Source organism: Panthera onca, chromosome E1 (genome assembly GCF_046562875.1).
Source record: "Panthera onca isolate mPanOnc1 chromosome E1, mPanOnc1 haplotype 2, whole genome shotgun sequence".
NCBI lineage: Eukaryota > Metazoa > Chordata > Mammalia > Carnivora > Felidae > Panthera > Panthera onca.
Genome location: NC_138352.1, coordinates 11372281 through 11389556, shown reverse-complemented (window position 1 = coordinate 11389556; position 17276 = coordinate 11372281). Strand labels below are relative to the sequence as shown.

The 17276-nt window shown below is 55.6% G+C and overlaps 1 protein-coding gene and 2 long non-coding RNA genes across 5 annotated transcripts; 2 read left to right on the top strand and 1 right to left on the bottom strand.

Moving 5' to 3' along the window:
- The first annotated feature begins 10 nt into the window (after positions 1–10).
- On the top strand, positions 11–4402 carry LOC132687281 (uncharacterized). Its single transcript, XR_009614033.3, has 3 exons — positions 11–194; positions 906–1334; positions 2288–4402. It is a non-coding gene; the product is annotated as an uncharacterized LOC132687281 (long non-coding RNA).
- A 148-nt stretch (positions 4403–4550) lies between these two features.
- On the bottom strand, positions 4551–17154 carry PRCD (photoreceptor disc component). 3 transcript variants are annotated; one of them, XM_078438112.2, is made up of 5 exons: positions 14759–17154; positions 14467–14642; positions 14091–14159; positions 11651–11731; positions 4551–6152 (listed from the first exon to the last, which is right to left on the bottom strand). In XM_078438112.2, exons 2-4 carry the CDS (start codon positions 14538–14540, stop codon positions 11710–11712), a joined length of 165 nt encoding a protein of 54 aa, XP_078294238.1. In that variant the 5' UTR covers positions 14541–14642; positions 14759–17154; the 3' UTR covers positions 4551–6152; positions 11651–11709. The 3 variants fall into 3 exon arrangements, with proteins under 3 accessions (XP_078294238.1, XP_078294239.1, XP_078294237.1); XM_078438113.2 differs by lacking the exon at positions 4551–6152 and adding an exon at positions 7369–7425; XM_078438111.2 differs by lacking the exon at positions 4551–6152 and adding an exon at positions 10835–11250.
- Positions 7505–10817, top strand: LOC132687283 (uncharacterized). Its single transcript, XR_009614034.3, has 2 exons — positions 7505–9373; positions 10018–10817. It is a non-coding gene; the product is annotated as an uncharacterized LOC132687283 (long non-coding RNA).
- Positions 17155–17276: the final 122 nt, after the last annotated feature.

Sequence of the window (17276 nt, the reverse complement as noted above, 5' to 3'; positions counted from 1 at the left end):
GGAAATGTAGTGCAAACAACCGTCGCTGGGGGCGGCCGCAACCTCAGCGAGAGCCTGGAGCTGCGGTGGCCGCCACCAGGGACAGTAGAGAGCCTGGGGTGGGAGGCCTGATCTTTGAAGAAAACGAAGACGGACGGTTGTTTCAGTTACAGCCATTTATCTCGTGTCCACGGATTGTCCCTGGCCAAGACTGGGTTGGCTTACAAAGTGGGGGGCGGGGCTGGGGGGGGGCTCACGAGGGAAATGGATAAGGAAACCGAGGCCCGGCCGGATTTCGTTCTTAATTGCCCTGCGGAGTTCACCTGGGGCGGGGAGGGGGTCATCTGGGTGATGGGTTGCGTTAGAGAAGGGGGTGCTGATTCCCGGGGACTGTGGGGGCGTCGGGCGCAGCAGCAGGTGAAGCTGGGGCGGGGGCGGAGAGGCTCCGGCGGCAGGGGGCGCCAACGAGCAGCTATCCGACTGACCCTCCGCGGCTCTCGCCGTGTAGCCTTAATTCCGACGGGGGAGCAAATAAATTATGAAAACTGGGAATGGTGTAGCACCCACCGCCCCTTCTGACCGCTGTTTTTCAGGCAACACTCTGGCTCCGTGTTTGAAGTAGCAATCGGGAGAAACAACTAGAGTCAGGGCCACAACTTACACCTGTTTGGAAATTAAGTTTGCAAGCCCGGGAAGCCTCTTCTGCATTAGCCTCTCCCCATTGTCTTCGACCCTTTTAGCAAGGTTCTCAGGGGCATTTAGTCTGGGTTATATTTTTCTGGTTATATATGGCCGAATGTCGCAGGCGCTTATCTTCATGTTACCACATTTGTTTATGTTTGCCTCCCTTAATTTTGATTGTAAGTTCTTCAAGGCAGGAGACGTCGCTTTTAATTATTTTTTTTTCTTTTTTCATTTCCTCACAGGGCCTCATTGGTATTCCGCTGCCTCTGCCGGCAGTAAGCACTCAACAAATAATAGTTGACTCACTTCGCGGTAACTTCTGTCATGTGAAATTGACTCTTAAGGGTCTCTGTCTTGCCCTTAAAGGCACTGTTTTGTGTATTACCAAAAGGAAGCGTGGGTTCCCTCCCTGTAAACTAAGTTCCTTTCATTTCAGACTTGGAGAGGGAATTTGGAGGGTAGAAGTTACGAGAAGCTGCTTGTCTGTCGGCAAGCAACCTGCTGCAGGCAAAACATAGTACTAGCGAACACTTCATAGCACCTACTATGTGCCATTCACGACTTTTGGACCCTATGTGTGTCGGTTGCTTTAATCTGCACCACCGCCCTGTGAAGCGTGCTGTCACTACCCCCGTTTTCCAGAGGAGGGAATGCAAGCATTGAGAGACGAGGTAACTTTCCCAAATTCACACAACTAGTCATTGCTGGAGTCAGGGTTTGATCTCAGCCCTGCAGAATCCATGCTTTTAGCACTAAGTTTTACTGAACTGCATATATCTATAAATCAGTCATATTACGGGGCTTTTGGGTGTGGGGGGAGGGGAGCAAAGAGGGGTTTTGTGTGTTTGTAGGGGTGGTTAGGGATGGAATCGGCGGGCAGGGCGGGGGGGCACCTGTTCCATGGTTTTGAGCCACTTTAGGGCAGGAAGGGTGAGGATGGCAGGCTGCAGGGGTGGATGGGTACAAGACTGTGAGACTCTGGGCTCTGGCAGGGGCGTCTTGAGTCCCAGACTAGTTGCCACCTACTGTGTGGTGAGGGGCCCCTGTGCCATGGTCCACGGTGTAACTTTGACACCGACAAGGCACTTAATGGAAGAGCAGCAGGCTCACAGCGGGTGGGCTGGCACGGGCGGCTGGGCAGTGGCCAAGAGGACAGAGCAAAACGCAGTGAGCGGGCTGGTGCCGGAGCACATGTCGGGCACGCTGCCCGGGCAGTCCAGAAATCAGTGGGAAAGACAACAAAGGATGCATCAGATTTCTGAACTAGCAGGCAGGGGTTCAGAGCTGTCGAGACCAAAGTGGTAGTGTTGTGATTTCTTCTGCGCTCATTGCTGGTGAGGTCTGGGACGTTAGAGTTTTTAACGTACGGTGGCATTATTATGTAGCTGTCAGTCAAGGCTAGTGTGGCTCTGTATTTACTGACGTGGAAAGAGTCACACAGTCTAGCCGTAAGTGACAGAAGTAGATCACAAGCTGAACAGAGCCAAAGTGCTGGTCCAGGACCTTGGCTCTGAGCATCGGGGTGAAATGCAGTCAGCTGTCCTGCTGTGTTCAGGTGGTTAGCTTGCGGAATCCCATCCACTGATAGGATTTAAAACATGGTGTCTGAAACCCACACGAATAGGAAACAGAGTCTTTGGAATATTGAGGTTAATTTCTTCACCTGGAAAGGAAACCTTTACCGTCATCAGCCAGAACAGAAGGTGGGTAGGTTTATCCCAAGCAGTGGACTGCTTACACCGTGAACAGTGGCACCACGACTTATAGGAAGTTCGTCTGTGCAGCAGCACCGTTCATCACCAGCCCACAGCTGTTGTTTCTACATCTTACAAACGGAACAGAGCTACTGGACGAGTTTGTGCTCCAGTGGCGGGAAGCTCCTCCCCAGCCCTAAGGGTGAGTCTCGATTAGTCTGCACCAGACCCTTGCGGTAACTCTATTCCTTCTGCCAGGAATTCAGAAATGGGTTTGTGATGCAATTCTGCCAAGTTGGGGAAAGTTTTCTTGTTTTTAAAAACAGCAGCCTCTCTTCTGGCTTTGGGACACCGCGAAGATGTGATGCTCGAGGCTGTGGCAGCCATCTTGCATCTGTGAGGCTTGCTGCAAAGCAAGAGGCCAAAATCTGACCCGGCAGAGTGGAAACCAAAAACGTAGAGTCTGTGATGATGAACTGCCGAAATCCCAGTCCTGAAGCCCCCACCTTCAGACCTTTTGTTCTGATTCAGAGTCACATATTTTTACATTTTACTGAGTTTCTGAATGCAAGAGGCATCTTACAAACAATGGCATGTTAGTTTCAGTGACACGCAGAATGTGAGATTTAAAAAAAAAAAAAATCTCCTTACTGTTTCGGCCATCTTCAGTTTGGTGTTCTGTTAGAGTCAAAACCATCCTAAATTATCTGATCGACCTGTCCCAAATCTTTTTTTTTTTTTTTTTTAATTATAACTCTCCGAAAGAATGAGTCAGGGCAAAATAAAAGGAGAGGCACCTGGATGGCTCAGTCAGGTAAGCGTGTGACTTCAGCTCAGGTCATGATCTCACAGTTCACGAGTTTGAGCCTTGCATCGGGCTCTGTGCTGACAGCTCAGAGCCTGGAGGCTGCTTCGGATTCTGTGTCTCCCTTTCTCTCTGCCCCTCCCCTGCTCAGGCTCTCTGTCTCTCAAAAATAAATAAAACGTTAAAAAGAAAAAAAACAATAAAGTGTACCCTATTTATGGAGAAGAGGCGACCTTGGCATTGCAGTGGGTTCTTTCCTGTGTTTGCCAACAGCAGGCATTTCACTTGCCTGCTTTGAAGAGCTGTTGCCTCTCATAAAATTATTGCTTAATGGGTTCTTAAAAAATAAGGGCGTATGTGAAGAATGTGTAATGTCCTGTTGACCTCTTCTGCTCTTTTCAGGACACGTCTCTCCATTCCCAGAAACCCTGCCTTCTCACGACTGCTGCCCAGCCTTTGCTTATACTGTTTGTTCCCTTTGCCTTGAAATTTCCTTCCCTTCATCCTCTTCTCTGCTGAGCAAATTCCAACTCCTATGTCAATACCCCCTCCGCAAAGTCTCACCTGAGAAGCTGCAACGGTCCCGAGCTCTTTCCTCGGTGTTCTGTCCCAGGCTGGTTTAGCACATGCACTGCACCCAGACAGGCTTGGAGTCGAGCCCCAGCCCTGCTGCTTCTAGCTGAGTATCCCTGGGCAAATGACCTCCCCCTCTGTCTCAGCCTCTTTTCTTTTTACTATTATTTTTTTTCATTTTTATTTTTTAATGTTTATTTTTGAGAGAGTGAGAGAGACAGAGTGCGAGCAGGGGAGGGGCAGAAAGAGAGGGAAACACAGAATCCGAAGCAGGCTCCAGGCTCTGAGCTGTCAGCACGGAGCCCGACGCGGGGCTCGAACTCACGGACCGTGAGATCGTGACCTGAGCCAAAGTCGGACGCTTCACCAACTGAGCCCCCCCAGGTGCCTCTCAGCCTCTTTTCTTATCTGGAATTTTAGAACAGTACATGCAAAACGCTTCCACGGGCCTGGCACAAGGGAGCACTTTAAATAAACAGAACTCTTGTGGCGCCTGAGTGGCTCAGTCGGTTAAGCGTCCAATTTTTGACGGTTCGTGAGATCGAGCCCCGCATCGCGTTCTGTAGTGATGGCTTCGAGCCTGCTTGGGATTCTCTCTCCCTCTCTGCCCCTCCCCTGCTTGCTCACGCGCGCGCTCTCTCTCAAAATAAATAAAAATAAACTTGAAAAAGAAAGAACTCGTGTTATTTGAGCATACTTCTTATGATGCTCACTGTCTCGTGATTATTTGTTTCCACCAGCCTGTGAGCCAGACAAGGATCAGGTCTTCATTGATTTTTTTTTTTTTTAACTCTTTAAGTCATCTTTATTGAGGTGTAATTTACATACAACCAAACGCATCCATTTAAAATGTACGATTCGATAGTCTAGTAAGTGATACACCCGCGTAACCCGTAACCGCCACCCCGGTGACGATTTAGAACCCTGTCATCGCCCTGAAGAGCACCTCCGGGTTTTATTTCAGTCTCCAGATCCAGCCCTGGCCCCAGGCAACCACTGATCTGCTTTCTGTCGCTGCAGATTAGTTCTGCCTGTTCTAGAATCTCCTATAAACGGATTCATACAGGAGCGTGTTCTTTTGTGCCTGGCTCCTCGCGGTGCCCCGGGTTGTGGCCCACAGAGTGGTCCGTCGCCTTTTCATTGCTGACCAGAATTCCGTACAGCCCTCGTTTATTCATTCACCGGTTGATGGATATTCGGGTTGTTTCCACTTTGGAGCCGTTATTAATAGCACTGCTGTGAACACCTCTGTACAAACCTTGGTGTGGCCCTGTGTTTTCATTCCTCTTGGAGAACTTGCTAGGAAACAGCCAAACTGGTTTCCCAGCAGTGTCTTCCAGGGTAACAGCTGCTCCGTACCTTCTTCTTAACGCATTCATGTGAGCGTGAACTAGTATCTCACTGTGGTTTTCATTTGCATGTTTTTTAATTTGCATTTAATTTCCTTGATGACTCACACTACTGTGTATCTTTTTTTAATGTGTTTATTGGCCGTATGGATACCTTCTTGTGAAGTGTCTATCAAAACCCTCCCCCTTTCCCTGGGCTGTCTTCTTATTGAATTGTAAAACTTCTTTGTATATTTTGGATACAGGTCCTTTCTCAGATTTTTGCCTGGCAAATAGTGTCTTTCCAAGAATTTGATCAAGTCCAATCTTTCCGTGTTTCTGTGACGGCTAACGCTTTCTGTATTGTCTCCAAAGGGCTTTTTTTTTTTTTCCTCCATCGGATCACCTTCCCCGTGTCTGTTTGGGGATCCCACCGACGTGTGCATATCCTTAGGAACGCCACGCTCTCTTGAGCTCTGATCTCGTCTCCTCACCCGGACAAGACCACTGCGGTCCGCTTGGTTTCCCCTCCCCCTGCCACAGGCGGGGAACAGGCAGATGCTGAGACAGTCCTGGGGTCACCAGCCTGTGTGCTGCCTGTTGTCAAGCGTCTGTTTCTTCTGCTTGGCCCAATTTCCTGATTGTCTGTGGCAGGAATTCTTCATTTCTGCATCCACAGTGCCTGGCACACAGGCGCTCCATAAACGTTTGCCGAGTGGGCGGATCACTGCCAGCATCTCCAAAGACAGTCCATTATAGTGTCTTTTGATCGGGAGAGTCTGGAGGGCCCCCAGAGGTCAAGCGGTCCATCGCCTTCATTTTACCAGACGGTTCTTTCTCTGAGGGTGGTCATCAGTCCTTTACATCCTGGCACCAGCCCACTTGGGTTCGACTCAGCACATGCCTGGTAAATGGGGAGACTGAGGTCCGGAGAAGGAAAGGTCATGTGACCAGGCAGTGGCTGAGCGGGCGCGACTGGGCTCCCTCGGCCAGGATCTTTCTGTCATCCTCACTGGCAGGTCGGGCACTGTCCCCCTTCATCTCTGGCACCTACCGCAAGGTGTGTATGTTGCAGGCTCCCGGTACGTGCTTGTTAAATAGATGGCCAAGAAACACATTAAATAATTTCTTTTAATGCATCGTTCAGCCGGCTTCTGCATATGGCAATAAACGCGTGTGGGCGCGCACATGCGCTCACACAGACCCACGCCTGGCCATTCCTATCCAGGTTCAGAGGTCATAGTCGGTCAGTAAATCTTTTTTGTTTTCATTTTCTCAGCCACCCTCTAATCTTAAGCCCCACTAGGGGGCATATGTACCGCACAGAGAGGGTCTGCAGTCCTTAGGTACAAGGACTTGTTTCCAGCTTAAGTCCCCGGGGGATCCCACTCCAGGACGCCTCCTCCCTGAAGCCCCACACCCTCCCCCTGTAAAAACAAACAAGGCCTTCCTTCTCAGCCTCCTCCCTCTCCGGCTGGGCCGCTGCCACCTTCCTCTCCCACCCCCAGGGCTCTGCCCCCGCCCCACCCCCAGGGGTTGAAGGCAACAACAGAGCTTGAGTGATGACCTCAATGTCTGTCATCCCTGTGAGCGGCCACGGCTTCCTCCCTGCAGGGGGTGACAGATCCCCCAGGATCTAGCCTTTGGGTGGGGGGTGGGGTGGGGTGGGGCAGAGCCTGGTTCAGCCTCGAATGATGCATCAGGAGTAGCCCTGGTAATCCCATCCCCCCCCCCCCCCATCCACCTGCAATGGCATCCCTGGGGTGGGGCCACAGCTACCATTCCCGGTGCCCTGGTTGTCCTCAAGCCCAGACTCAGTCCTCCGCGCCCCAACACCTTCACGGGCTTTGGCATCACATTGCCCGGGCAGGTGTCCTGGCTTCACTACTAGCTGTGAGTGACCTTGAGCAAGCTCTGTGAACTTCACTTTCCTTATTGGGTGAATGATAAAACGGTTCCTGCCTCATCAATGAGACAATGCATGTAAATAAAGCACCTGGTACACTGCCTAGCACATAATAAGTGTTTGAGACACATTAACGTTATTGATAATATTATTAGGATCATTATCATATTACCGTAAACCTTGGCCATTTTCCTTCTTTTCGGGTTCGCAAAGAAGCATTACTTCCCACTGTCGCAAGGCCTTGGGCTTCTGCCTAACAGTGAGGTCCTATAGAGGGTCCCTGGGAACCGCCAGGACCCTGCTCTCGTGCCTGGTGCCTGCCTCAGATCGGGAGCCACGCCCACCTAGTCTTGGGCCAGGGCCCCTTGGGCACCCTGGCCCAGGACCACCCTGCCCGCATCCACACAACCACACGTTTGGGATGGGCGAGGTACTCCCCGTGGTCACATCCGCACCCTAAGGTGACACAGGACAGCGGCGGCTGCTATGTCTGCTTCCCTTGCTCCCCCCCCCCGCCCCCCCCCCCCACCTCGTTAGCTCTCTGGTCATGTTCCAGTCTCCGGGAGAGACTGGCAACAACCCTGAGTCTCAGCCACAGAAGCAGCAGACAGCAGCACCTTCCTGCTCCCAGCTGCTGCCCTCGGCCACCCTGCAGCTCAGAGCAGTCTTTTCCCTGTCACTCAGGCTCCAACCAGCAGAGAGATTAGCATACAGACAGAGGACAGAGAGGCATCAGGGCAATCACCTCCTGTCTTCTCTGGGAACAGAGATGCATTCGGAAAGTGGAACCAGTTGGAGGGGAGGTGTCCAGGCCAGGACTCCCACTGGAGGCTGGGACGGGGTTCTAGGCCCCCAGAGACAACAGTGATGCTCCCTCATACAGCCTGACTGAGTGCTGGGAGCTGGGTCTTACCAGGTGCCCCTGTGCTGTGCTCTTTTTCAAATATATGTATATTTTTTTCAAATATATGTATATTTTAATGTTTATGTGTTTTTGAGAGAGAGAGAGACAGATCATGGGTGGGGGAGGGGCAGAGAGAGAGGGAGACAGAGAATCCGAAGCAGGCTCCAGGCTCCGAGCCGTCCGCACAGAGCCCGACGCGGGGCTCGAACCCACGGACCGGACCGTGAGATCATGACCTGAGCCAAAGTCGGCCGCTCAACCGACTCAGCCACTCAGGCACCCCTCCTCTGACTTTTTCAGAATTACCCATCACCCCACTGCTGTGATTGCAGAGAGACGGGCAGGAAGGGCCACGGAGTGAGGAAGGCGGCGAAGGACTAGCTATTCGGAACCTACTGTGGTTGCGACCTTGCCTGTTCAGTAGGCGACAGGTCACAAACGCTGTCACCCGGGCTCAGATACATTGAACGCCGACTGTGTGTGTTAAGCACTCTCTCCGCATTATCTAATTTAACCCTTACAACAGTAGCTTCCCTGTTACCTTCCTCGTATGAGAAACCCCAGGCGGGGCTGTTCAGGAACCCACCCAAGGCCACAGAGGCGGGAAATGATGGGGGGAGGCGAGATTCAAACCCGGCTCTCTGACTCCAGCCTCCCCGCTCTTAGATCCTGCATTGTTATTTCATGGTGGCCAGCGCCCTGGACCAGGGGTGCCTCGGCTCTGTCTCTCTGGTCGCCCTTAATCCCCTCCTTCCTATTATGGTCAGTCTACCGAGCCCCCTCCCCCCCCAAGTGCTTCCCTGTCCTCATTCCCAAGCAGCAGCTCTTTGCAAGGAAACGGGATGGGGAGAAGGACTCGGCCTTTTGGGGACATCTCGGGTCCACCCCTGCAGCGGGAGGGAGATAGTGGGCTGAGGAAGGAGCGCCTCAGGCCCGGGCAGCCTTCTGTAGAGACGCTCTCGGCTGAGGGTGGCAACTTCCTGCAGCAGGAACGCAAATGTGCTGGTTGTGCACAGCGCCCAGGGGTGGGAGAGGCCCCGGGAATAAGAGGCGAGCGTGGGCTGGGTGTGTGGGGAAGGTGTAAACAATCTGCTCCCACCAGAGCCAGCCTGCTCCGTACGGGAGAGCACCCCCACCCCGAACCAGCCCACACAGCGCCCCAGCTGCCAGGGTCCCCCGGCAGCCGCCGAGGCCGGGCGAGAACACATTCCCCACCCCCGGCACCCCTTCCCCTGGCTTTCCCTCCCCTCTCCTGGGACAGAAGCCTGCAGGGGCCCCCATCCCCTGAGCAGGTTCCTAGAAGAGTGCTGCGAAGGGGTGTCGCTCCGTGGATGTGTGTCTGGGCCGCGAGCCAGCCCCTGTCCAGCCAGGGTGACCTTGGCCTGACAATTCCTCAGACTAGTGGAAGGAGACAGGGCAACTTGAAAGTGGCAGGGAGCAGAGGCGAGGCTGCAGTGACAGGAACGTGGCGAGCGAGCAGAGCACAGGACGAGCTCAAAGGTAGGATCGGGGAGCGCAGGCTGGGTCCCCGGAGCAGTGCCCCCCCCCCGCCCCCGCCCCCGTGGCCCTCAGCCTGACAGTCCTGTCACCGGGGAAGGTGAGGCCTCGCGGGAGAAAGACAGGCTGACGGGAGCTGAGACAGGTGGTCACGAACTCCTGGGCCCGTGTCAGGTGGGCGGTGGGGCTCTGTCTCGTTCCAGCACAGAGCTCCTTTCCCTGGTGTGACCCTTCCCCTGACTCCGCCCTGCCCTACTTCTAGAGGCTTCCACTGCCAGGTTCCCCGCCTTACCAGCGGCCCCTCCCCCCTGGTTTCAGCGTGGGTCCCCTCTGTCTGCATCATCTCCCCTCTCCTTCCCTCAGAGGTGGAGTCAGGGCTGCAGAGGGACGGCTGTCTAGAGAATTCCCCAGCTGCTGCCTCCAGAAGGCAGGGCCCGGGGCCGGCCAGGCTGAGACTTCCCTGGTGGGCAGTGGGGGCTGGATGGGGGGGAGGGGGCACGTGTGGGCGGGCGCAGGGGTGGGGGGGGGGTGGCTTTGGAAGATGAATGGCTTCCAGACAGTCGGGAGCAGTTGCCTGCGGGGTCTGCGCCTGGATCTCAGGGAGCAGAAGCGGAAATTTGCTTTTATCTCTGCTCTGGATCGGGCAGGACTGCGAAGAGAGAAATGAGAAGAGCATCTAGGGGCAAAGGAGGCCGCCGGCACTGAGCAGTCAGCAGACTGAACACAAACAAGGGTCACGCTCTCCCCCCTTCCCACTTGCCACTGGCCCTTTGGAACACGCGCACGCGTGCACACACGCGCATAGAAACCCACACTCGGGGGACAAGCTGAGGGATGCCTGCTCGCAGCTGCAGGCAGACATGTCACAGATCCAACTGGCATTTCTTCCTGATAATCTCAGCCGAGCAGTGAGTGACAGGGGGTGAGCTCTAGGGACCGGGGAGAGGCAAGTGCCACAGGGAACTGAGCGCCCCCGCGGCAAACTGAGATCACACGGCCTGGGACCACAAGCTTCGGGGGGAATGCCCGAGAACCCCTTCTCTCCCAGAGTGGCTGCCTGGGCCCTGGGGGGTAAGAGCGTGGGCTTAAAGCCTCCATCTGAGGCTGTGGGAGGGGGGTGTCCCCCAGTTGGGTGTCCCCCCCACCTGGCTAGATGACCCTGGACAAATTCATTCACCTGGGTTTCCTCGTTGCCAAAATGTGGATAATAACATGCCCGGTCTCCTCAGGTCATTGCAAGGATTAAATTCGTGAACGTGGGGCACCTGGGTGGCTCAGTGGTTAAGCGGCCGACTTCAGCTCGGGTCATGATCTCGTGGTTCACGGGTTCAAGCCCCGTGTCGGGCTCCGTGCTGACAGCCCAGAGCCTGGAGCCTGCTTTGGATTCTGTGTCTCCTTCTCTCTTTGCCCCTCCCCCGCTCATACTCTGTCTCTCTCTCTCTCTCTCCCTCTCAAAAATAAACGTTAAAAAAAATTTTTTTTTAATTCGTGAGTGAGAAACCCTTCCATAGTGAACATGAGCCATCAGCAACCCCTCGGTTCCGGGGCTCCTCATTCCCGACCTGTGCCTCCCCGAGCCTGGGCTGCTGGGGTTGCCCCAGAGTTGACCCAGCAGACCCCACCAAGTCCCTCTCCGGACCTCAGAGGAAGGGAGCCCATCCCAGAGCAATAAACGTCTCTGCCCCTCCTGCCTGCCCCAGCCAGGCCTTGCCTCGGGAGCCCCACGACCAGGGCCTGGGGCGAAGAGAGGACAGGCAGGTCCAGGGGCAGAAAGGGAGGGGTCTACATTCTCCACTGCTGCTTTTTCCCATTCTCCTTCTTGCTGCTGCTGCTGCTTCCAAAGCACCCTTTGTGGGGAAGGGGGCAAACCAGGACTTGAACTGAAACAGAAGACCAGGCCAGATGAGCACTTCCTCCCATGCCAAGGCAAGAGCTTGTGTCAATGCAGAATGCATATTCCAGAACACCACCTCTCCCTTACAAGTCCTCTGGCACTACCCTCAGGCCCCCAGCATGACCACCACCTCATCCCCAAGCCTAGAAAATGCTGTCAGGATCACACGTCATCCCCCGAAAACTAACCCTTGCCCCGTGGCCTGGACCACAACGGGCTCAAGGTAGGAGTGGATGGGAGCCCAGCCCCCTTATTCTCAACCTCCGTCGATGACCACAGAGCTGAAGGTGGCCTGCTCTGCTCCCACACGGCCAGGCCTCGCAGAATCTTCCTTCCTTGTCCCCAGCCCAGCCTTCTACCCTCCAGGGCTCACAGCCCTGCCCTACCTGCCTCTGCCAGCTGATCGCAGTCCCCGGGGCCGAGCTCTGCCTGAAGAGATGAGGACTTACTTCAGAGGCTCTTTCTCCCTAAACAGAAAAGCACAGTAGTCAGAAGATTGAAGGGGATGGCCTTCCCGTGTTTCTGGACTTCCTCTTCCTCCCAGCCCATGCCTAGCGATTCACCCCACTACCAAGGGGGTAGGAGTGGCCAGGAAAGCAGCTGGAATTGGAGAGCAGAAATTTCAACCCATGTGCCGCCCAGGCCAGACCTTCAGAGCAGCCACTATAAGCAGGAGGGGTTAGATGTTGGGCCGATTTTTCCAATGAACTGAGTCCTGAGGAGTTAACAGGCAACCACTCCCTTCCGGCCAGACCAGACTGGGCCAGGCCGGGCCAGATGGTCCAGATTCGGCTCTGTTTCTCCTGACAGGGGGTCCAGGCCCATTTGCCGCAAGGGACATAGACCTGCCTGAATTCAGGGACCTGTCAATCCCCATCAGCCCCAAATCAGATGGATGACCTTGAGCGAGCAATTTACACGCCACGTCCCTCAGTTTCCTCCACATTAACGGAGAGATAGAAACACCTGTCTTGGGGCGCCTGGGTGGCTCAGTAGGTTAAGTATCCAACTCTTGATTTTGGCTCAGGTCATGATCTCACGATTCGTGGTTCAAGTCCCGCTTCGGGCTCTGTGCTGACAGCGCGGACCTGACCTGCTTGGGATTCTTCCTCTCTCCCTCTCTTTCTGCCCCTCCCCAGCTTGTGTGTGCTCTCTCTCTCTCTCTCTCTCTCTCTCAAAATAAATTAATAAATTAATGAAAGGAAAGAAAGAAAGAAAGAAAGAAAGAAAGAAAGAAAGAAAGGGAAAGAAAGGACTTGTCTTGCCAACCCTCTGGGACTGTTGAAATTTCCAAGCGAGTTAATACACGAGAGACCTCCGGGGAAGGAAAAAAAGCACCAACCAAGTGTCACGTAATAAGAGAACAGCCAGCATTTATTAAGCAGCCGTGCCAAGTGCTTTACGATTATCTTAATTTCAACCTCACAAACCCCTTCACACACCATTCTCTTACTAATCCCAGTTTATACGCCAATAAAAAGATCACATAACTTTCCCGGAGTCCCTCAGTCAGCAAGAGTGGAGTCAGGACTTGAACTCTGTGCACCTGCAGACCCAAACTCAACAGGGAGGACCAGTCACGTGAGAGCCTCCTCTGTGTGAGGCCCGGTGTCCGTCATTTTGCAGCCGTCCTCCCGTTTCACCGGTACGAGTACTTGGGCACTATTGTGACCATCTCAGCTAGCCTAGATGTCAAGGAAGGGCATCACAGGAATGCCTGCTTCCGGTACGTGCCCAGAGCTTTCCCAGTGGGCCTGCTGACATTCAGAGCCTGGGGGAGTCCCAGCACCAAGGAGGAATTAGGGGCCACACACGGAGAGAGACTCCTATTCTCATGGCTCGCCAGTCCCTGCACGTCTAAGGGGTGCTGCAGGCAGGTCCCCGGAAAGAGACACGGGGGCTCGTCAGCAGGCAGGCATGCTGACCGGCACAGCCACCTGAGTCCTGTGGGGAGACTCCTTCCTGCCAAGGGCCCTGGAGCCCAAGCACATCATGCTCTTTGTTTCACTAGGGGTGAGAGGCGGCTGGTCGACCTTTTGCAAGAAAGAATGTCACTTCACACGGGACTCCCACACTAGCCGGAGGTCCCAGGCACAAAAGAACATGCAAAACAGTATGTTCTTAATAAAGATTTGTTGCTTTTTCAGTGTTGTTGGTTTGTTTTTTTGTTTTCTTATTTTTTGATGGGCGTAGGAGCCCCGTCATCAAAGGACACTGGTCACCCAGGGAAGGAAAAACCCAGAAGTTCCCAAAACTTCACCCCTTGTAAAGGCCACATGGTTTCAGCCGAGGGAAGAGTTAACTTTCTGGCCACTGGAGACAGCGTCCTGCCCGCAGGGGCTGCCCAGCCAATGGCACTCAGTGCCGATGATGTCATGCTCTTCCTGCGCCTTCTATTGGGGACTGGACAGCGAATCCCGCTAGAGGTTCAGGCAGAGGAGTCGCTGAGGCTGAGCGGGGGCAGCAGGAGAGGGGGAAGGGAAAGCGAGCAAAGCAACGCAGGGCTGCCTCTGCCCCATCCCTGTCTCCAGTCCCCCTGCGCCTGCCGCTAGGAGGGACCCTGGGGACCAGCCCACACTCGGACAAACAGGCAGAGCAGCTGTGGTCCAGAGGAGAGGCTGGGGGCTCCCAAGGCCAACTGGAGAAAACAGACGTTGAGTCTGCCCACCAGGCACACAGGGAACAGGGTGGCTGGGGCGAGGGGCCAGCATACAGCGTGCGCGGGCACACACTCGTGGTCCTCCCCAGGCTCGGACAGGGGCAGGGAGAGCGGTAGCTTCTTTAGACGCACCTCCCTCCTCCACCCCACGTTCTCTGCTGCCTTACCTGCCTGAGGACTGGAGGTCTGTGTCCACGTTGCTGCCCACGACCGCCCCATCGAGTCCGCTGGGCTCTCTGTGGGTGGGAGAAACAGGCGGGAAGGGCTGTGGGCAGTGCCCAGACCCAGACCCCCTCTCCCACGGGACCCAGCCACGCTGGGCTGTGGCACTGGGGGCTTCGGCCAGAGTCTCTGAAGGGCCGCAAACTCCCCCGCTGCTCTGAGGGGAAGCCCCTCAGGGATTCCGGGCAAATCCACCCCCCCCCCCCCCCCCAGCCTCCCTGGAGGTCCAGGCAGCCTCTGCCCGCCTTTGGCTGGGCTCTCGCCGCACCCAGTGGATTCTCCCCACCACCACCCGAGCCCATGGCCCAGTCGGTCTCTCACGGTTGGACCCGGTTGGCGAACCGGCGGCGCCAGAGCATGGCCAAGGTGCTGAGCAGGAAGAGGGTGGTGCACATGGCTCAGCCGCCCCATCCCCTCCCAGACGGGGTCTGCAGAAGAAGGCCGAAACGGCCCCGCCAGCTCCCACAAGCACTGCTGGGTCTGTCCCGAGGTTCCTGCTGGTGATGGATTAGGAGGCTCAAGCTGATTAGTGGGGTCAGCGGACCCGACCTTGTGCAGACTGATTAACCTCGCTGGGCCCAGGCTGTCCCCGACCGTGGCAGGGTAAATTCACCTGTCTGTTCGGGATGTGGATGGGATGTAGATGTGACTAGGGCCTGGGTCTGGCCCTCAAGGGGCTTCTCGTCTAGACACATGCACCAGCAGGCGAGGTAAATGACCACAATAGAGTGACTTAGGTGAATGAAGGCAACTGCAGGGGGTTGTAAGCGGCAGGGAAGAGGAGCTGGGGGCATCTGAATTTGCAGGTGCTCAAGGAAGGTTGGGCCCCCAGACGGAAGACTGCCAGCGCTGGAGACCTGAAAGCACAAAGCATATTCCAGCAACCGGAAGTTGACGGGCAGTGGAACCATGATGTCTCGCGGAGGCTTCGGGGGGGGGGGAGGAAGGGAGGAGAATGTTAGATGATGAAGCCAGGAAGACAAGGGAGGCCAGAGAGTGAAGAAGGGCCGGCTACGTGACTCGGTTGTCCCCTCTGGGCAATCCTCTCCAGATGTCACTGATGACATACCCTCTTCCATAAAGACCGAGTTCACGTGGGCACTCCTGAGATAGGTAGTCGCATCCGGTTAAAAATTATATACCATAGTTCTGTGCAAACACACTCCTGCCCCGTAAACACAGATAAAACTTGTAAAGGATGAGATAAAACCAAACAGAAAGATGATTTCTCCTCCTTCCTTTCCACGTCCCAGTGGAAACTCCTGGGCAGCCACTTGGAAGGGCATGGCACTGCTCTGGGTGTCCGATCAGAGGGGTTCAGTGAGGTGGCCCAGTGCGGTGTGCTCAGTATTGGCCCAGGCAGCATGTGGAGCAGACATGCTCTGAACATCCCCCCTCCTCCATCCCTCACCAAGTCCTCCAGAAGAAGGCACTAGATCTTCCTTCCCTCAACTGAGATGGAGGCAGTGTCAGGGGGTCTCCTGCCCAGGATGCCAGGGAGGGACCTCAACCCTGAGCTCCAGGGAGGGCCCAAGCTGGGGCTGCACGTGGGCTCTCTACTTCCAAATGTGATTTTTTTTTTTTTTTTTTTAGTTTTTAATGTTTATTTTTGAGAGAAAGAGAAACAGACAGACAGACAGTGAGAGAGCTGGGAAGGGGCAGAGAGAGAGAGAGGGAGACACAGAATCCGAAGCAGGCTCCAGGCTCTGAGCTGTCTGCACAGAGCCCGACGCGGGGCTGGAACTCACGAACAGCGAGATCATGACCTGAGCCAAAGTCAGCCACCCAGGTGCCCCCAAGATTTTTTTTAACACATTTTTTAAATGCTTATTTATTTTTAAGAGACAGAGAGAGAGAGACAGAGTGCAAGTGAGGGAGGGGCGAGAAACAGGGAGACACAGAATCTGAAGCAGGCTCCAGGCTCCGAGCCGTCAGCACAGAGCCCGACGCGGGGCTCGAACCCATGGAATGAGAGATCACGACCTGAGCTGAAGTCGGCCGCTCAACCGACTGAGCCACCCCGGTGCCCCATGATTTTTAAGATACATTACCCAAAACCACGGTCTTCTGATACTTGCCCTGGGACACAAAGTCTTGAGAAGGGCAGAGTCTCCAGGAGCTAGGGGAACCAGGCATCAGGCTTGGTCTGGGAGTCAGAGGGGGGACCTGGCTGTCCCAGGTCCAACAGTTGCCTGCAGGGTGGGGACCCTTTGGCTATCTGAGGCCCAGCCCCCACCTCTGGTCCAGTGGCGCTCACACCTCTCTGAGCAGGGCCGGCAGGACAAGAATTTGTCCCCTCCACTCCCAGAACCCCTTCCTAATCGGAGCCTTGGTAGCTGAGATGTCTCCAGCGGCCTGGGCCTCCCCAAGATTTCTTGACACCTTTCTCCCAGGACCTCTTTGCCCGGCCGGCTGCCTCTTCTTCGGACTTTCCTCCATCAGGGCCTGAATTCTGGGCAGCACGTGTGGTTTTTTTTTGTGTGTGTGTTTTTTTGTGTGTGTGTGTGTGTTTTTTGCCTGCCCGTGTCATTAATAAGCCACCCAGGGACTTTTTTTCCGACGCCTTGGACGCCTTGTGCACGTACCGAGGGGGAGGGGGTGCTGGCCGGAAGGAAAGGGGGCCGCAGGCCTCTGGCGCTGAAGTTGGACAGCCGGCCCCCATCCCCGCGGCGGTGGATTCCAATAAGGGATTAGAGCAGGGAGGCGACCCCAGTCCTAAACCCTCCAGGCCCGGGGGGTCCGCAGCTCTGGGGGTGGCGCCGACGCCCCCAGCGGCTGGCTCGGGGGAGGCCGGGAGTGAGCGTGGGCTCAGCTGGGATCCCGGCGCCGCCGGAGGGGCTGCGTCCGCCCCCTCGGGCGGGAGGGCGGGCGGCCACGCCGCAAATGCCTGGGAGTGTTTGACTTTGAGTCAGTTCCCCGCCGCGTGAAGGGTGCACACACGCACACGGCCCGACACCGCCCGCAGCGTGAGCGGGGACACCGTGCCCACCCCCCAACCCCCCCCCCGCCCACCCCCGTCGACCCGCCCCCCGCACCAGCCTGGGGCGCACTCCTGTGCGGCCCGCGCAGCCCGGCGCCGCGTGACCGCCCCCTCCCCCCGAGGCCCCCCAGCGCTCCCACCACACCTACGC